General features: G+C 45.7%; 1 protein-coding gene across 1 annotated transcript in view; it reads right to left on the reverse strand.

Moving 5' to 3' along the window:
* The window catches only part of Lman2l (lectin, mannose binding 2 like), a 22,528-nt gene extending 11,116 nt beyond the window's left edge, over positions 1 to 11,412 (reverse strand). Inside the window, exons 1-4 of the mRNA XM_028775488.1 lie at positions 11,195 to 11,412; positions 9,683 to 9,801; positions 6,153 to 6,270; positions 5,302 to 5,384 (exon numbers count right to left, since the gene is read on the reverse strand). Of these exons, the coding sequence (XP_028631321.1) occupies positions 5,302 to 5,384; positions 6,153 to 6,270; positions 9,683 to 9,801; positions 11,195 to 11,381 (507 nt within the window). The 5' untranslated portion in view covers positions 11,382 to 11,412. The remainder of the gene's footprint in view (positions 1 to 5,301; positions 5,385 to 6,152; positions 6,271 to 9,682; positions 9,802 to 11,194) is intronic.
* Positions 11,413 to 19,281: the final 7,869 nt, after the last annotated feature.

Raw genomic sequence — 19,281 nt, forward strand, 5'->3', positions numbered from 1 at the left:
AGAGAGAGGAGAGAAGAGAGAGAGAGAGAGAGAGAGAGAGAGAGAGAGAGAATGTTCTAAGAATTCCATGGGGCTTGGGTTTTCTTCTGCTAGAAGAACACAGAGGATGATTAAGGACACCTGAGTGAGGTCTGAAGACTAGTAGCAGTGAGCTCACCATTTTTAACTCCTCTGTTTTGATCACTATGCTGGGAATAGTCCTTACTTTTTTGGGAAAAACACACGGGTATTTAGGGTTAAGGAGGCGAAGTTCAACAATTACTCTTAGCTAGCTGAGGAGACAATGCTCACGTGTGAGCAAGTGAGGGCATGCCTGGGCACATGAAGGACACAGGCTGGGGGCAAAGTGGCACATGACTACAATCCCAGCTACTCAAGGGGCTGAGGCAGGAAGAGTACCTAGGACCAGAAGTTTGATACCAGCCTGAGTAGTATGAGTAGAGTATATTCTAGAAATCTCTAACGGATTACCAATTGATAAATCTGAAACTTTTATCAAAATGATTTATCTGAATCTGACATTCATACTCTTATGCTCCCATTTTCGTAATTATGTCTTTAGACAGTTGCTATATGATGTGACATTTTCATTTGTAAAGATGCCCTCTGGATTTTCCATATAACAGAACAAACGACTCCTCTCCTAGGTGCTGCCAGGAGGCAGCCTTCTCCCAAGCTGCGACTCAAGCCCTCAGACAGGGAACACAGTGCTTGATGCCACCTCTAGCTGCACCCTGTCTCTCTCTTTCCACACCCAGTGCTGCTGGCCCTACAACGCTTTTCTGCTAGCCCTTCATGCAGGAACAGAAAGGACACCGAGTGCCTGAGCAGAACCCACGCTCCTCAGAGCAGGCAATAATCAAAGCTGAGACACAGGACTCTATCAGCACCAAACTCCATTCGCCTCCCACTAGGTGACCTGACCTCAGCTCTCGGCTCCTCAAAGGTTATGGAAAAAGGGGTACTTCAGGTCCCATACACTTAGTGTCATCATTATCTAAGAAACTAAAAAAAAAAAGTCACATCTAAGGGTTATAACAAGAAAACTTAAGAAGTCAGAGTTACTTTGAAAAAAAATTCCCTAGATGGTGGTAGCACACACCTCAGAAGGCAGATCTGTAAGTTTGAGACCAGCCTGGTCTACAGAGCAAATTCCAGGACAGCCAGGGCTGCATGGAGGAACCCTGTCTCAAAAAAAAGACAGGGAGACAGGAGAGAAGGAGAGAGGGAGGAAAAAGATTCCATGGGCCAAAAATTAAAAGACCAAGAGAGATTAGTCTATCAAGAGAAGGACTAAGGGAACACAAGGTGTGCACACATGTGTGCTTGCAGGTCTGTAGTGTTAGTGTGTGGGTGTGTAAGGGAACACAAGGTGTGCACACATGTGTGCTTACAAGTCTGTGGTGTTAGTGAGCATGGGTGTGTTAGGGAACACAAAGTCTGCATACATGTGTGCTTACAGGTCTGTGGTGGTAGTATGTGTGGGTGTGTTAGGGAACACAGGTGTGCACACACGTGTGTTTGCAGGTCTGTGGTATTAGTGAGCATGGGTGTATAAGGGAACACAGGTCTGCACACATGTGTGCTTGCAGGTCTGTGGTGTTAGTGAGTGTGGGTGTGTTAGGAACACAAGGTGTGCACACGTGTGCTTGCAGATCTGTGGTGTTAATGAGTGTGGGTGTGTTAGGGACTGAGCTCTCCCCTTTCTGGGCATGAGTTCTATCACTATTTCCTCAGCTTGAAACGTGTTTTTAAGACATCAGTGTTCATCATTTCTTTCAGTTAAAAGGAGGAGAACCAACACATATGGGGAGTGCCTGCACCGCGACATCCAGGTAGCCTGATCAAGGCAGACTGAGGAGCTGCTCCTCTCACTCCTGGCTGCCTCTCCCTCCCATGCATGAGGCTCAAACATGTCACAGACAAAAAGACAGCAAAGCCTGCCAACAGGTTCGCTTTTCTGTCATCATTCCAGGAAGTCTCTTGCTACTAGACTCTGATTTCAACTGAACAAAGACATCTGTGCTCCAAGGGTGCTGCTACCAAGTTCCCCGAAGTGTTCACCAACATCTGGGATCACAGGAGAAAGATGATCTTCAGTGGATGGGCTCCTAGGGCCAAAAGGCTACGGACTCATCTTTCAACCACATCTAAGTCAACAGCAATGAGGAGACACCACCTATGTGCCACAGGACCCACCCCTAGTGGGTTCAGGTGTGTGCTAATTGAGGTGATGTTATCATAACGTCAGAACATTTTTAACCACTCCATAACTGTGCCCACTGGCAGTCCCCCGCCCCCTCCCTACTTGAGAGCCCCAGCTCTGGACAACCCCCTCTACCTTGTCTCTATAGATCTGACCATATTTCATAGGAACCAACTCTTGTCACCCATAGTAATACTTAAATCTTATCACTGAATATTTCAGCTAATGGACACTTGAGATATATTAACGTTTTGGCTGCTATGACTGTCTGTACACAAGCCTTTTTGTAGATACTTTTCTTTTGGCTATACACACACAAGGGGATTCACTGGATTAGAGAATCTCTATCTTTAGCCCACTTTCCAACTGTATCATTTTAAATCCCACAAGTATTTGTGGGTTCCAAATGACGCCCACATCTCTGCACCCGCATTCTAGTGAGAGGCTGTGAGGATCTGGTCGTGGTCTCATCTGTGCTTCTCTAAGTTAATGACGTAGAGCATCAGTTCATGTTTACTGCCCATCCATTCATCATCTTCACATAAAACCTACTCATTTGCCTATTTTATTGGCTTTCATTAAGATGTAGTAGTTCTTTGTATGATAGTCCTTTATATATTCTAGCAATGGTTCTCTAGTGTGATTTGCATATATTTTCCTCCATCCTCAGGTGAGTCCACTTTCTTGGTATGCTCTCAGTGTTGGGACCTGAATCCAGGGCCTTGAGCACATGAGGCAAATATTCTTCTACAAAACCAGCCCTACTCCTGACAGTGTTCTTTGCCACATGCCTTTAATCTCAGTGCTAGGGAGACAGAGGCAGGCAGATCTCTGAGTTGGAAGCCAGCCTAGTCTACAAAGCGAGTTCTAGGACAGCCAGGGCTACACATAGAAACTCTGCCTTGAAAAACCAAAAAAAGAAAAAAAGACATTTATTTTAGGTGTTTGCATGTTTTTCTTGCATGCATGTCTGTGTACCACATGCATGCCAACAGATGTCAGAAGAAGGCATGGAAACTGCGTAAGTAGAGTTATGGAAAGTTGTGAGCCACCATGTGGGTAATGGGAACTGAACTTGGGTCCTCTAGAAGAAGGCCTGGTGCTTTTAACTGCTGAGCTATCTCTCTAGTCCCAGGTTCTTCCCTTGGATGAAGCCCAATTTCCCTATGCTTGTTTTTGTCATTTCTGCTTTTGTTACCAAATCTAAGAACTCAAAATCCCAGAGACAGAGATTCTGGAGTCAGATCTATGACCTATGTGACCCAATAAGCTCTGCAGACTTTCTTCTGCTCTTCAGAGTCTTACTCAGGGCAAAGATGATAACAATTGCAACAAAGACTTTCTACAAGTAAATGATAAACGTGGAACAATGCCCTGTACCCTTGTATGAATAAGCAAAGTAAGCCATACCATTGAGAAAATACATTTGATTTTATCCTCTGAGACGAAAAGAAGACAAACTTTCTACATTCTCTGGACTGAACAGAATCTCAAAGAACTGAAACCACATATATGAAAATATCTAATGTCTCTTCTCTGAAGAAAGAAATCAATGGACAGGAAACCAGTGAATATGTGGAGGTTATAGCACCAGAATGGTGAGCTTCAGGACAGGGAGACCCTACAAAGGCTGCTACCTTGAACAACACAGCTTCTCGTCTGTTCATTCACTGGGAAAGAGGAGTCACGCTGTGAATGATCTAACAGCACAACTAACAACCACACAGGCACAGTCTCAGTGTGCCTAAGAGAGAAGAGAACGAACAGGAGGAGTGCAGTTCATGCAATGTGGGACACAACGAGGAGTTTGCTCCCTTTCTTTCTAGCCTCTATCTGAAGCTCTGTACTTCTTTATCCTCCTTGTCCCCTCCCAGAATGCCTTAGTACATGCTTTCCCTCTTCATGGACCACTGGCTCCTTATCTGGCAGACCTCAATGTAAATGCCTTGTCCTGGAGGAAGGCACTGCAGCCACCACTACTGTTGCCCCATCAGGAGGGATAAGTCTACTGTGTCCTCTCAAAGGGCCCCAGAGTCTCAGCAATCTCCACTCTATAGAGCACAGAGACAATGCTGGTCTTGCCCTAGCATCTAGCAAGGGTTTGATGGGCCTGGAACAACAAGGAGCCCAGAGGAAACAGAAACACAGTTCTAACTGATCCACAACAGAAGGTTACTCACCTAACCCAGGTCTCACTTTCCAGCTCCTCTAAAGTGACCTTGGGAGATTCTGACCATTACACCTGAGTGTGGTACACACAGTAGTCACTGTCACGTTTTACATGTGTTTCTGATAAATCTTTGTGGGAAGTAAGTGATCTTTATCCCCACTCTCAATCCTGCCTTCTGAAGGGTACCTAGGAACAGCTTGTCAGCGGTTTTCTACCATCTCACGGCAGTGCCACAGGAGAAGAGGATACAGTCCTGTGCCAGTATAAGGAAGTACTGAAGAACCCTCAAAGGTAGTTAATGTCTCTGCACTGTCTAGACACTGGGTTCCATCAAGATGCTTAGATCTGAGTTGGGTATAGTGGCCCCGTTTGTAATCCCAGGACTCGGCCAGCTTGGGCTACATGGTGAGACCTTATATTATTATGAATAAGTGCAGCAGTTTCATCAACTTCTCTTTACTTAACCCTTTCTTATAAGTGATAGGACCTGCTGCCGGAGAAGATAAAGATGCTGGAAATGGAGGGCAAGTGGAGAAGAGAGTCCACAGTGAGGGGTAGAGCTTGGAGCACCCATCTTTCCCCTTGCTCTGGCTTCAATCTAGAAGCCAAGAAACCACCAGCCAAGTGTGCTCACTTCCAGCAGCTACCTTACAGAAATGAATGAGAACCCTGGTGGCACTATAGGAAAGCACCCAGTGTGACTAACAGCTATTCCTCAAGGACTGCTGGATCACAGGCAGTTCTCTCCAGAAAAAAAAAAAGAAAAAGAAAAAAGAAAAGAAAGAAAAGAAAAGATGTCAAGGACATTATCCTTTGAAGGTCAACAATGGGCCCTCACTGTCTCTCCCATTCCCTCCTGGGCACTGCTCCTGGGGGAAGGGCTGGGATCAGTGCAGCTGCCCTAAGCTCTGACACTCGCCATTACCTCGTGCTGCTTCTCCTCATTGGGATAGGTGTCTACAAACACTCCCAGCCCCACAAATTTGTCCATGTTTCCAAACACAGGCCCTAGAGAGAGAGAACAGATGATGAACAATGACATACAGCCAAGAGTGGACAAAGGGAGAGATCTTACATGGCAGAGGACAGGGTGATATTCAAATGGCTGCAGGCATCTCCTAAGATGAGCACACACATGAAAGCACCCAGCAAAGTCACCTACATCTGGGCCCACGAACAGCTGTAGAAGTTTGCTGCTAGAGGCAAGAAAGGGGGGAAGGCCAGTGTAACCTTGTTTGTACTGTAGTAACGCCCTATTCCAAACTGGTTGCTAAGGCTACCCTACCTACAGAATTCTGCTTCACAAACACATGCTGACGATTCTGCCCCCCAGAGAGAACTGAATTCCCAGGTTCCACTTCTTGTTGCAAGAGACCAGGTCAAATCAGGTTCAGCCTGCCATCCACTTGGAGCACCGGCTCCAAGAGTGGCAAGGACAACAGAGAATTCTCTCTTGGCTTGTGCTTGAGTGTAAGTGTGTATATGTCCAGAAGAAACTAGCACACTGGCCTCCAGTGTTCAGGAGAGAGTACATTCGGCCAGCCAGTGGCCAGGCGTCACAGGAAAACACAGGAGGAACCAACAAGCAAGGACTCGTCCACGGAAGAGCCAAGTTCAGACTGCTTAGGACTCAGACCCCATTCTACAACAGGTTAATATTCATTCACAGACATCAAGGGAGAGGGAAAACTAGAAGGAAGGGCCCGTCTCAAAAAGAGGGCACAGGAATAAACAGTCCTGCTACACCCATGTGGGAGCACCCAGGGTCCCTAATACCTGGCTGCATCCGGTCCTTTGTGTACCAGATTGCCAAGCCGTCTCCGTGCAGGTTCTTCTTCCCTTGGCCGTGGATCTTGAAGTGCACCTGCAGCTCCCAGTCTTTCAGGAAACATGGCTAACGTGAGGAAGACAGAGGCGTAAGACAGGAGCATGAAACCAGAAACCCATGAAGCCCTGAGAAGTTGTCTACAGACTTGGAAAGCAGCTTTGAAATCTAAGACTTGGAAAGTACTTCTGTAAAAAAAAACTAAACAGACCAAGGCATTCAACTGTTTAAGGGACTCTGAATGAGAGGGACAAACCACAGGATTATCTTCATATCTTCCGGCAGAAACAGGAAGAGTACATTAAAGCTGGAAAAGGCACATAAATTTGCCATGATCCTTCATTACCCAGAAGCGCAACTCGATAAAGAAGACTGACTTAATACTTGTTTGCAACTTAAGATTAGTCTTCTGACATAAAGAAGACTCTAAAAAGTAGGACTTCCAAGAAAGGTCAAAACCTCATTCACTTAAAAAAATAAAAACAAAAAAAGCTAAGTCCCACACAGAGGTTTCCGGGGATAATTAGCAGATGTTATTGAAGAACTCTAATTAGCTAAAGCTGGAATTCAGCCAAGCTGAGGGGCAAGCCTGAGTTCCCAAGAGAGCAGATAATACAGTAAGCTATGGTTCCTCAAACCTTTGTTGCCCTTGGCTAGGAAGGATGAATGTGCCAGAGGCAAATGCTAGCTCCTTCTGAGTTTTGTAATTGTGTGCCAAAGCCTTATAAAAAGGGAGGTGGTGAGGGGCTAGTTAAGTGTGTGACACAGTTGTAGTGTTTCCAGGAGAAGCCGGGGTTAGTACAGTATTTGGTCTGGGGAGACATTTAGTTAAAATCTGCTGTGAAGAAGAAAGGGAAGGGTTCAGCTGGGTTTGGCTGGGTTCTGCCAAAGGCTTTCCAAATAGATTGTTCTGGGCCTTGAGCAACACAGTGCTTCATCATGTTCAGTTTTTCATTTTTAATTTCTGGGCCATCATCCAGAAGAACTGGTGTTAGGAGTACAGAGTCACAGAGAGAGGAGGTGGATGCCTTCCCACTCAGCAGGGAGCCCCGGTGTCTCCAACAGTCTGCTCTAGTCCGTCTTCTCACGTTGAGTTATCTCTCCGCTTTAACTTTTAACATTTAACTTTCAGGACAAGCAGAAAGCTGTCCTGAAGCCAGCAGGTAGTATAATGGCCCTGCAAAAAGGGCAGGACCTGAGAAGCCTACGCTAAGTTAACAGGTAGTTGCAACTAATTCTTGGCCTTGGGTATCACAATGCTATACAGTTTTATTCATGGTGATTTTTAAGAGTGGCTCTGAGACTTTGCCACATGTTTGAAATCCCTGTAGCCAAATCAGTGGTGGTAGCTCGCATGTTTAATTTCAGCACTAGGAAGGCAGGGGCAGGGGCAGGCAGATCTCTGAGTTCAAAGCTAGCCTGGGCTCTACAGACCAAGTTCTAGGACAGCCATGGTTACACAGAGAAAACATGTTGCAAAAAAAAAAAAAAGAAAGAAAGAAAGAAACAAAAGAAAAAAAGGAATATGATGACCAAATTGCTCCCAAGAAAAAAAGAGAGAAAAGAGGAAATCCAATTACCAAATTGTACCCTATTCTAATTAAATCAGCATCCTGAGGTAGAATCCAGATATCAACTCCAGTGGACAGCCAAATCTGAGAACCACTTGCTCAAACTATGTATCTTAAAATAGTTCCTTGGTTCATTCTGATGAGAACATAGGTATCAAAGACTCTTATATTAAGGTATTAAGCCTCGTATAATTCAATAACCCACAAGAGCCCATCAGTGAAGCTGAGAGCAGGTCTAAGAACAGGATATATTTCTGTATCCACTGGAACACAAAGTCTTTTCATGCCCACTGTCTGGCTATATTCTGACAATTCACAGGTAAGTCAAGCAGATATTACAGGTGGAGATCTGTCCAGGGCTCTTCAAGCTGGACTTAGATCTACCAGTCAACTGATCCTCACGTCACCTACCATGACCCACGCTGAGCTCTGTACTACAGACTAGGTTCCGAGGTCGGCCTGCGTAGATGGCTCACACCCCTCTACTACTTTACAGCTCTTGGATAGAAACAAATGAACAGGGAAGAAACACCGTCCTCTGTTATGAGATCCACTAGAAGCATCTACATGAGAATCATCTAATGAGAAAAACCATGGAAGTATAAGATTTTCCCGCCCTCGTTCACGGGAGTCCAGGAGAAAACACCAAGGATGCCAAGGTCATCCGTGACGGTGACCTGGCTGTGCATGATTCGGGAGGACCCGGAAGTGAAAAGCATCCCCGGACACGTGCACAGAGTCACGGTGCAGCAGCTCCAGGTGCTCCTTCCTGCCATCATATCTCCAGGAAAACAAGGTAGCTAGAGAGGGTTCAGGGGACAAACAAATGACCTAAAATGGCTTAAAGTGACTTTCATACGGAACCAGAAGCAAACTCTTGACTGAAACAAGGGAAGGCCACTAGGATTACATTTGGGATAAATGCGCTTCTTAATACTTTTTAGTATTTACTTAAGTATCTAGCAGCACTGTCCCACTATGCTGCCCAGGCTTCGACTGAATTTCTGGACTTAACTGATTCCCCTACCATAGCCCCCCTTAGTAATTTGAACCACAGATGTATAGTATCATATACATCCAGAGTAGGGAGGTTGATGCAGAAGGCTCATAGGTTTAAGAGTAGCCTGGACTATTATCAAGTTCAAGGACAGCCTGGGTTACATGCTAAGAAACAAACATACAACAATAACAGCAAAAAAACAAAAGTTTTCTACTTAACAAAATAATAAAATTTAAGCTACTAAACCCTAAAGTGTGTTATGTCAGTTTAAGGAGAAAATGAATTATTTGCTCTAAGTTAATGAAAAAATGAGTTAGTTTGTTGTAATAGAGCAGCTGAGAAATATCCGATTTCTTTTTTTTTTTTTTGATTATTTTTATGTATATGAGTACACTGTAGCTGTCTTCAGACATACCAGAAGAGGGTTTCAGATCCCATTACAGATGGTTTTGAGCCACCATGTGGTTGCTGGGAACTGAACTCAGGACCTCTGGATGAGCAGTCAGTTCTCTTAACCTCTGAACCATCTCTCCTGCCTGAAATATCCAATTTCTATATTATGAAGTTCATCATTATCTGTAACCTAACGATTTTTCATTTCTTTTTAATGATTTATTTATTTTTAGCGTTATGTGCATTGGTGTTCTGCCTGCACGTATGTTGTGTGAGGGAGCGGAATGCCCTGGAGCTGGAGTTACGGACAGTTGTGAGCTGCCATGTGGTGCTGGGAATTGAATCCAGGTTCTCTGGAAGAACAGCCAGTCCTCTTAACTACTGAGCCATATCTCCAGCCTTCTAAAGACTTGTAATATCTTTAGAAGATGGAACACTGGGAATACAACAAAGTCATGTCAAAGTCACTCTGAGCTTTTTTAGGACACTGAGGGTCCTAACACAGGAAGCCTCTTACCACCCGGTTCCACAAGGCACCCTGTTTACTTTGCATATCTGGAGTGAGGCGGATGTACTGCGTCATCACCATGGCGTTGCCCATCAGGTTCCACAGCGAAGAACTGCTCGTTCCCACACCTATGGGGAGGGGGAAAATCAGCTCATATTCTTCATCAACTGGGTCACAAAGCCAGAGCCTACAAAAACTGGAGCCATTATCTTTCCTTTAGTATTAATGAATACATGGGTTTTTTTTTCCTTTCTAAATGAGGGTCTCAATATTCTACCTCAGCCTCCTGAATTACTGGAACCACAGGTACCTGCCATCACACAAAACTTCCTTCAGCTAAGTCCTGCAGCTGAAGATTCCAAGGCACCTCAGAGCTGTCATTTACACATGACACAGTAACAAGAGCTGAGATCTATATGCAGAGGTGAACTTCAGCACCATGAAAGGACAAGAACTTTGTCATTTATATCAAAAGAGATTTGCCAGGCAGTGGTGGCACACACCTTTAATCCCAGCACTTGAGAGGCAGAGGCAGGTGGATTTCTGAGTTCAAGGCCAGCCTGGTCTACAGAGTGAGTTCCAGGACAGCCAGGGCTACACAGAGAAACCCTGTCTCAATAAACCAAACCAAACAAAACAAAACAGAGATTGACCCTCAAAAGCCCATGAGCTTAATCACATTCTTTTAAAATCAATCTTTCAAGTGTGAAGCTGATTGCCCCAAGTCCCTTAGACTAAGTATCTCCAGTGTGAAAAATCCATCTAACCCATAGTATCAGCAGGGACCAACACTAAGCAGGTACTACACACATCTGTGAAACCATGACATCTTAGTAACAGTGTATAGCTTTCTGCAGTTTGAAATTGTTTCCTGCACCCCCTAGCCTCAGCTTTGCGGGGGGGGGGGCAAGGGGGGGGAGAGGGACACAAACTTGTATTAAGCTATAGCAGCACTAATTTCTCTTCTTTGTAGACACCTGTGTCAATTTTCTGACGCTGAGCTGTGCTTAGAGACCTAGAAATCCCTGAAGAGAGCAATGCTAACCTGCCTCTTTCATCATCAGGGCTCGAGGCCTGGGAAGGAGCAGGTGTTCTAACCAGCAAACAGATTTTTTTTCCTCCTTTCTCAGTCCGACCGAGTTCTATTAGGGTTCTTTCTCACCCTTTATTTCTAGAGCAGCCACCGCTCCATCCCAACACCGGCTCATCGCTAATGGTCCTCAACCATTTCTCATTTTTCTCATTTCTCTCCCCTCATATTTCTGTCCAACTCCAAACATCCTTTCCTTCAAGTCTGACACTGGTGACATCTGAGAGCCCTACCTAGACCTACTAGAAACTTCTAGCGCTTGGAAAGGGGCGGGGGTGGGGGGCGGACCCCCGTCCTTAGGACCTGTGGCTCTTCAAAGGAGCAGAGATCATCCGGACGCCCCCTCCCGTCGGTGACTATGTCCCCTGAGCTCAGTCCAGGCTCGGTCCCCAAGCCCTCCCTGCACGACCACCTCGCCCCGGGCGCCTCACCCTGGTAGGGCTTCGACAGCGAGTGCTCCCGTTTCAAGTACTCCACCGCTTGACCTGCCCTGACATGCAGCGGCCCTGGCCCAGACCCCAACAGAAGGAGAAAGAGCAAAAGCCTGGCCCCGTCCCAAGCCCACGCGCGCCGCCGCCACCACCGCTGCCACCAGGAGGGTCTCGGAGCCGCCGCCATCTTTCCCACCGCCGGCCCTTCATCAAAAAGCCCGCCCCGTAGCCCAACCCATTGGCCTGCGAAACCATCGGCCCGGCCTCCCATTGGCTCCTGTGGAGCCCCCGCCCCCGCAGGTGAGTATCCCACCGATTGGCTAGCTGGTAGCAGTTGCCTTGCCAACCCAGGCAAGGGGCGTTGCCAAATGTCCAGACTCTTCTCTGCTTTTGTCCCCGGCTTCACCAGGCCTGCTAGTAACGGTGATTCTTACTTTGTTTCTGCGTTCTATAGTAAATTTAAAGCGATAAAACATTTTTTTTTTCCTATCGTCACTACCATTTGTGCCTACCTGACCGCCAAGCTAACAGTCAAGAGGGCATAGAAGTAAAAAGAAAAATAGACAAATCCACGAATAAAATGAATGGAAGGAACTGAAGACTAGCTGTGTTGGTAAAGAACTTGACTTACGATGTGGGGGAGTATTAGGTCATCCCAGCACTCTGGAGACTGAGGCAGGAAGGTGGGGAGTTCAAAGCCAGCATAGTGAGTTAGGGAGAGACCTAAGTAATTCATTAAAATGAATCGGCTGGCTCCGGGGTGGTGGCGATGCACGATGCACGAATTGAATCCCAACGCTTGGAGGCAAAGGTATGTGGATCTCTGAGTTCGAGGCTAGCCTGGTCTACAGAGCAAGTTCCAGAATTGCTATAGCTACACAGAGAAACCTTGTCTCAAACAACCAACCAAAACAAACAAACAGCTGGTAAGTTATAAAATGTATAAAGGACACTCTGGGTTACATGCTGGGTTGAAGAGCACTATCAACCAACATCACATGAAGGTATTTATAGAAATTAAATGTTTGTCAAGGTGTGAAAAGATTGAAAACACACAATCCATTTCCCTTCCATAGCTTCCTTCAAACCACCACAACAAACTTCCAACATGGTTTCTTCATCTAGCCATCAATTAGCCCTCTAATGGTTTGACATCATCCTTAGGATGTGGGCACATGAAGCTCTCCACTGTCTGGCCCTGACCCTCCCCTGTAGACAAATAGCCCAGCGTTGAAGTTTTGTCTGTCGCTATGGATTGTAATGCTAAATTCTATATGGAAAGATCCAGGCCTACAAGAGAATTCTCAGGGTTACAAGCTTGTGTTCCTTGTTCCTTGATTTAAAATGATTGGTTAAATAAAATCGGCTACAGCCAATTACCAGAGGGGTTAGAGGTCAGTGAGTTTTGAGTTATTTAGTTGAGGGTCTAGAGGAGAGAGGACAGAGGAGAGACCAGGGGAGAAGGAGGAAGAAGGAAAGGAGAGGAGGAGTCCGCCATGAGAAGAGATGGACCATGAGCACATGGCCAGGAGAAACAACCAAGGGGTACACTCCTGGGGAGCTAGCTAGGCCAGCAGTTAGAAGAGTAGATTATGGGTTACCCCCAGTAATTTTCAAAGCCAAATAAAATAACTGTAGTCTGAGACTCATTAACTTGTAAGCTGTTTGAGGATATGCTTAAATTGGTTGTACTACAGCCCAGAGTCCATATTTCACGAAGTTCCAGCTTCCTGCCCGATTGCTCACTTCTTTCAGAAAACTAGCTTCTTAACTACTTCCTCCTGGAGGCCTTCCTTGACTCCCTTAGGCCAGAGCACGTGTCCATCGCTGAGCTCTGACTCTGGCCCATAGATATCTACATAGGACTTATCAGACTTGTGTCTACATCTTCTCAATAGACACAGACAAAGTTAATGCTCTTCCAAACACGAGTAAATTTAACAGAGAAACAATCAGTGAGCTTGCCTCAGAGAAGATCAGCTCTTGAAAGCTGTCAAAGATACAATCTTTTACAAACTTCTCCCAAAACAGATACGTGGTGACAAGATTTTAGGAACTGCAGCTAATCTGTTTCTGTCATTCCCTTACCATAAAACCATTCAGGGCCTACAGTGGCCATAAAATAAAATCCACTCACCCTAGTGTGGCCATCAAAGCCCTTTAGAAACTGATCAGATAGATCTGTACACATGTCCAATATAATGGGTGTCACTGGAACTATGCTACTCAACTAACGTTATGCACGTTCTCCTATTCACGAATGCAGCTCACCAGCCGTTGGAAGCCTTTCTTACTCATTTTCTATACCAGGCTCCACCCACTTCCCCACCCCTAACCCCTATCTCCAGTACAGAGTAAGGGTTCTAATGGTTTTGAAGAATTATTTTCACTATATTTCTCTGTTAACGAGATTGTTTCTGTTGTGCTTAAATAATAAAATTTAACCTTTGATGACTTTTATTTGTTTGGCTACAGCTCTGCCTTGGGTCCCTCCCCTCAACCCTACCCCTGGTGCTAAGGATTAAACCCAGACCTTGTACATGCTAGGGAATCTGCCATCAAGCTACTTCCCCAACCCTGTTTATTATTATTTTTCATTGTTTTGCAGTATAGGGAAATCAAACCAAGGATTTCATGCATATCAGGCAAGTACTACATCACCAAGCTCTGCTCCCTAACCCCCTCTCCTTTTAAGAGTCTCCTGTAGCCCTGGCTGGCATTAAACTCACCATGTAGCCTAAGTGGGGCTTTGAACTCCTAATCCTCCTGCCTCAGCCTCCCAGGTGCTGGGATTCCATGTGTGAACCACGAGACCTGGCCCCAGATCTCCGTTTCTAAGTACACCACACATCACAGGATTGCTTGCTTACTGCAAACTGATGAAGGAATCAGGTAGATGAGCGGGCAAGGTGGATTTACTGGCCTCTTCACGGAACCGCCACAGATCTGAGATCTGGTCATCAGGACTTTGACTTTTAAGAGTTCATCTTTGACTAAAAGAAGCAAAAATGTCATAAGCCCTGACTGATGGTTTTATTTTTTTTTATTTTTTATTTTTTTGGTTTTTCAAGATATTTTTTTTAAAGATTTATTTATTTATTATATGTAATGTAAGTACACTGTAGCTGTCTTCAGACACCCATATGAGGGCATCGATCTCATTGTAGATGGTTGTGAGCCACCATGTGGTTGCTGGGATTTGAACTCATGACCTCTAGAAGAGCAGTCAGTGCTCTTAACCGCTGAGCCATCTCACCAGCCCAAGATATTTTTGTTTTTTAATTAATGCAAGGTTTCAAGCATGTTAGACAAATTCTCTACCGTTGAGCAACAATCCTTCTTCTCCCCTTCTCTTCCTCATCATCTTCATTTTTCTCTTCATCTTCTTCTCTGTTCCCTGTGTGTGTGTGTGTGTGTGTGTGTGTGTGTGTGTGTGTCTGTATGTGTGTGTGCATGTGTGTGTGTGCACTGAAAACTGAATCCAGGGTTTCGCGTATGCTAGACAAGTCCTCCATCACTATGCTATATCCTCACAGAGTTCTGCCTACCTCTGCCTCCTTAGTGCTGAGATCAAAAGTGTGTACCACTCAGTACTAAGGGAGCAGAGGTAGGCAGATCTCTGTGAGTTCTGGGACAGCCTGGTCAGATATACAGTTAGTTCTAAGACAGCTGGGCCTATATTCCAGGACAGTCAGAGCTGTCAATAGATAGATAGATAGATAGATAGATAGATAGATAGATAGATAGATAATAGGTAAGGATGTAGCCCATCCCTACTAGGGACAATTTTGCAACACAGCCCATGTCAGCCTGGAATCCATCTATCCTTCTACCTCTAGTTCTCTAGATTATAGGTATATGTTACCATCTTAGATCTGGATCTTAGTTTTTCTTTTTTAATTAGAAAAAATCTGGCCAGGCTGTGGTGGCACACACCTTTAATCCCAGCACTTGGGAGGCAGAGCCAGAGATACACAGAGAAATCTTGTCTCAAAAAACAAAACAAAACAAAAAAAACAAAAAAAAAAAGAAAAAATTTATGAGACAGGGTCTTAAAGTGAACCTATAGCCAAGGCTGGCCTCAATTTGAGATATCCTTCTACCTTCATTCTCATGACTGCCAAGATCACAGGCATGCATCATTATTTCCAGAAAGTTCTTAGTTTTAAAGATTTATTTAATCTTTTTGTTTGTTTGTTTTGTTTTTGTTTTTTGGGGGGGTTGTTTTGTTTTGTTTTATTTTGTTTTTTTGAGACAGAGTTTCTCTATATAGCCCTGGTTGTCCTGGAACTCACTCTGTAGACCAGGCTGGCCTCGAACTCAGAAATCCGCCTGCCTCTGCCTCCCAAGTGCTGGGATTAAAGGCCTGCAACACCACTGCCCAGCTGGCCCAAAGGTTTTTTTATTTATTTATTATATGTACGTACACCCACCATAGCTGTCTTCAGACACCCCATAAGAAGGCATCAGATTTCATTACAGATGGCTGTGAGCCACCATGTGGTTGCTGGGATTTGAACTCATGCCGGAAGAGCAGTCAGTGCTCTTAACTGCTGAGCCACCTCACCAACCCATATTTCATCTTTTCATCTTCCTGGTTCTCAGTAGGAAAAATGGATATAAGAAGATTACTACCTCTCCAGCCACCAGCTGGATTTTATTTGCTTATTTGTTTATTCATGTATTTACTGTGGTACTGTAGACTGAACTGAGGAACTCATGCAGACTAAGCAAGTGTTCTAACAAAGCTATACAGACAGCCCCTGGTATCTGGACTTTACATGTACAGTCTGTACTTTGTGTCACAGGCTAGCTCCATAAGGTCTCACTGTGTCACAGGCTAGCTCCAGGAGGTCTCACTGTGAACCCCAGACTGGACTTGCTCTCAAAATCCTATTGCCTCAGATTTCTGAGTCCAGGGAGCATGCACACACAGGGAGGCTGGAGAGGAGGCTAAACACTTAAGAACACTGGCTGCTCTTCAAGAGAACCAGGTTCCCAACATTTGCATGGCTGCTCACAACTGTCACTAACACTAGTTTCAAGGTTTTGACACCTCCTTCTGGTTTTTCTGGTGCATGTGACACATGCAGGCAAAACACCCCTACACATAAAATAAAATTTAGAATAAAAAAAAACCCTGCATCTGGCCATGGCAGCAAAGACCTGTAATCCCATCTGCTAAGACAGAACGGTCACAAGTTCAAGGCTTGCCTGGACCACCAGCAGTCAATTTCTGAGCAACACAGAAAGACCTTCTTTCAAAATAAAAAGGGGTAAGATGGGCAGGTGGCCCTGGGGTTAGAGTTCATTGGAGAAGTACTTGCCTGGTAGGCAGGAGATACTAGATCCAATCCTTAATATAGACAAATATATAAGTAGCATCTGAACTATATATGTATAGACTTATCTGTGACCACCCCATATACAACTGTTAGCACAGAACTCATGCCATGTTAGATGTCAGATATTCCAGAGATGCTTTAAGGTCAGTGGAGTCGGGGTTGGCCACATTAACTCAATAGTGGAATGCTTTTGTACCATGCAGGAGGCTCTGTTTGATACCAGAGCTTCAGAGAAGAGCAGGGTGAGGAGAGGGTATAGGAGAATACACATCTGTGGATTTTGGTGTCCTCCAAAGGTCCCGGGATGTGAAGTGATGGCCGGACTTTCGATGTATAGCCAACATGGTTTGTGGATGAGACGAACAGAGGTGCGATAGAGAGCGGGGAAGCATAAGCCCGGGAGATTCTGCCATGGCAACTGGAAAGATAGGAGTTGTCCTATAGAAAGAGAGTTATGAGAAGAGCTGAGTGTGGTAGTACACAGGCTGGTGGTGGGGATTTGGAATCTCAGCACTTAGAAGGCTGAGGTAGAATGATTGTGAGTTAGAGACTAGCCTGAGCTACATAGGGGGTTCACAGCTGACCTAGGCAGCTAGTGAGACCCTATCTGAAGATGATGGTGGTGGTGGTGGTGATGATGATGATGGAAATGATGCTGATGCTGCTGGTGATGATGGTGGTGATGATGGTGATGATGATGATGATGGTAATGATGATGATGGTGATGATGATGGTTGGGGAGATGTCGCAGTAGGTAAGACTGTGCAGACATGAGAACCTGACTTTAAATCTCCAACATCCCTGTAAAAATCCAGCAATGGCCATGCATGACTGTAGCCCAGGGGTACGGAGGAGTGGAGACTGGAGAAGTGCTTGCTGGGACCTTACTGGTTGCCAGCCTGACTAAGTCCAGTGAATAACCCTGTCTCAAGAAGTAAGACATGGGGCAATAGAGCAGGACAGCTAGCATCTTCTTCTGCCCCCCACCCCCCACCCACATGTCCATGTGCACAGATACCACAGACATACATCATACACACAACAACAACAAACATAAAAAGAGAACTGGATTAGCACAGTTGCTTCCCTATTGTGCACAAGGCTCTAGATTCAGTCTTCAGTGAGGAAAGAAGACAAAGGAGACATTACTAGGGGCTCAGAGAAAGAGAGGGTATTTCCTTCTGGTGGTTAGCTTCTCTGTCTAAGAGAAGAACACCTAAGCAGAGAACAGTTGCTTTACTAAAGCCAGACTTCCAGCCTTTAAAAAGAAGCTGCTGGGATCCCAGGAGGAAGACTCCCAGGAGGAGGACCCCTAGGAGGAGGACTCCCAGGAGGAGGATTCCCAGAAGGAGGACTCCCAGAAGGAGGACCCCCAGAAGGAGGACTCCCAGGAGGAGGACCCTCAGAAGGAGGACTCCCAGGAGGAGGACCCCCAGGAGGAGGACTCCCAGGAGGAGGACTCCCAGAAGGAGGACTCCCAGGAGGAGGATCCCCAGAAGGAGGACCCCCAGGAGGAGGACTCCCCCAAGAGGAGAACCCCCAGGAGGAGGACCCCTAAGAGGAGGATTCCCAGGAGGAGGACCCCCAGGAGAAGGATTCCCAGGAGGAGGATTCCCAGGAGGAGGACTTCCAGGAGGAGGACCCCCAAGAGGAGGATCCCCAGAAGGAGGACTCCCAGGAGGAGGACCCCCAGGGGGAGGATTCCCAGGAGGAGGACTCCCAGGAGGATTAGTCAATGGTTACTTTCCCATTGCTGTGGCAGAGAAGCTGACAACAGTTTAAGGGAGAAAGGATCTATCTCTGTCCATCACGATGGGGAAGGAATGGCCCCAGAAATGTTTTCTGCCTGCTGTTCACATAGTGCCGACAGGAAGCTGGAGCCAGAATTAGCTAGAACCTTCTTCAAAGACTGGCCTTCGTGACCAACCACCACCAGCCAGGTTCCACCTCATAAAGGCCCCAGAGCCTTTACAATGGTATCACCACTGGAGACTAGTTATTCAAAATGTGAGCCCCTGGGGGATGTTAAAAACTCAAGGCAGCGCTAGGCACGGTGGCACACGCCTTCAGTCTCAGCGCTCGGATAGCAGAGGCAGGAGGATCGCTATGAGTTTGAGGGCAGTCTGGACTACATAGTGAGTTTCAGGATAGTCCAGCTTTGGGAGACCCTGTCTCAAAAAAGTAAACCAAAACCAAATCAATCAAACAGAAAGATTTAAACCATAGCATTCAGTAAAGGGTAAGTCCCGTGAGAGCCAGACTCCTAATGGCTAGTTTCAAATTTACAGTCATTAAGTGGAATATCAGAGTCTGTCCATGTGACCAATAGAATAGGAATTTCACAGGAGATAAGAGGTAGCTTGTGGCTTTGTAAGTTGAGGTCACAAAACACACCTCGCCCAGGCCCCTCCCTCTACTTCCTTGGTTCACTTATTCTGGGGAGAAGCCAGTTACCATGCTGTGAGCTGCCCAAATAGCACAGAACTACAGCCCCCTGCTAATGGCCATGGATATGAACTTGGAAGTGGATTTCCCAGCCCCTGATCAAGCACTCAGCTGACTGCAGCCCCAGACAACACAGAATACAGCTTGTAAGCCAAAACCACCCAGATAAACTATTTCATAATTCCTGTGGTTCAGGAATTACGGCTTAATAAATGTTTACTGTTTTGAGGCACTCAGTTTGGAGGTGGGGGGAGGTGATTTGTTATTCAGCAAAAAACAACTAACATACTTCTCACA

Source organism: Grammomys surdaster, unplaced genomic scaffold (genome assembly GCF_004785775.1).
Source record: "Grammomys surdaster isolate TR1022 unplaced genomic scaffold, NIH_TR_1.0 255, whole genome shotgun sequence".
NCBI classification, from domain to species: domain Eukaryota; kingdom Metazoa; phylum Chordata; class Mammalia; order Rodentia; family Muridae; genus Grammomys; species Grammomys surdaster.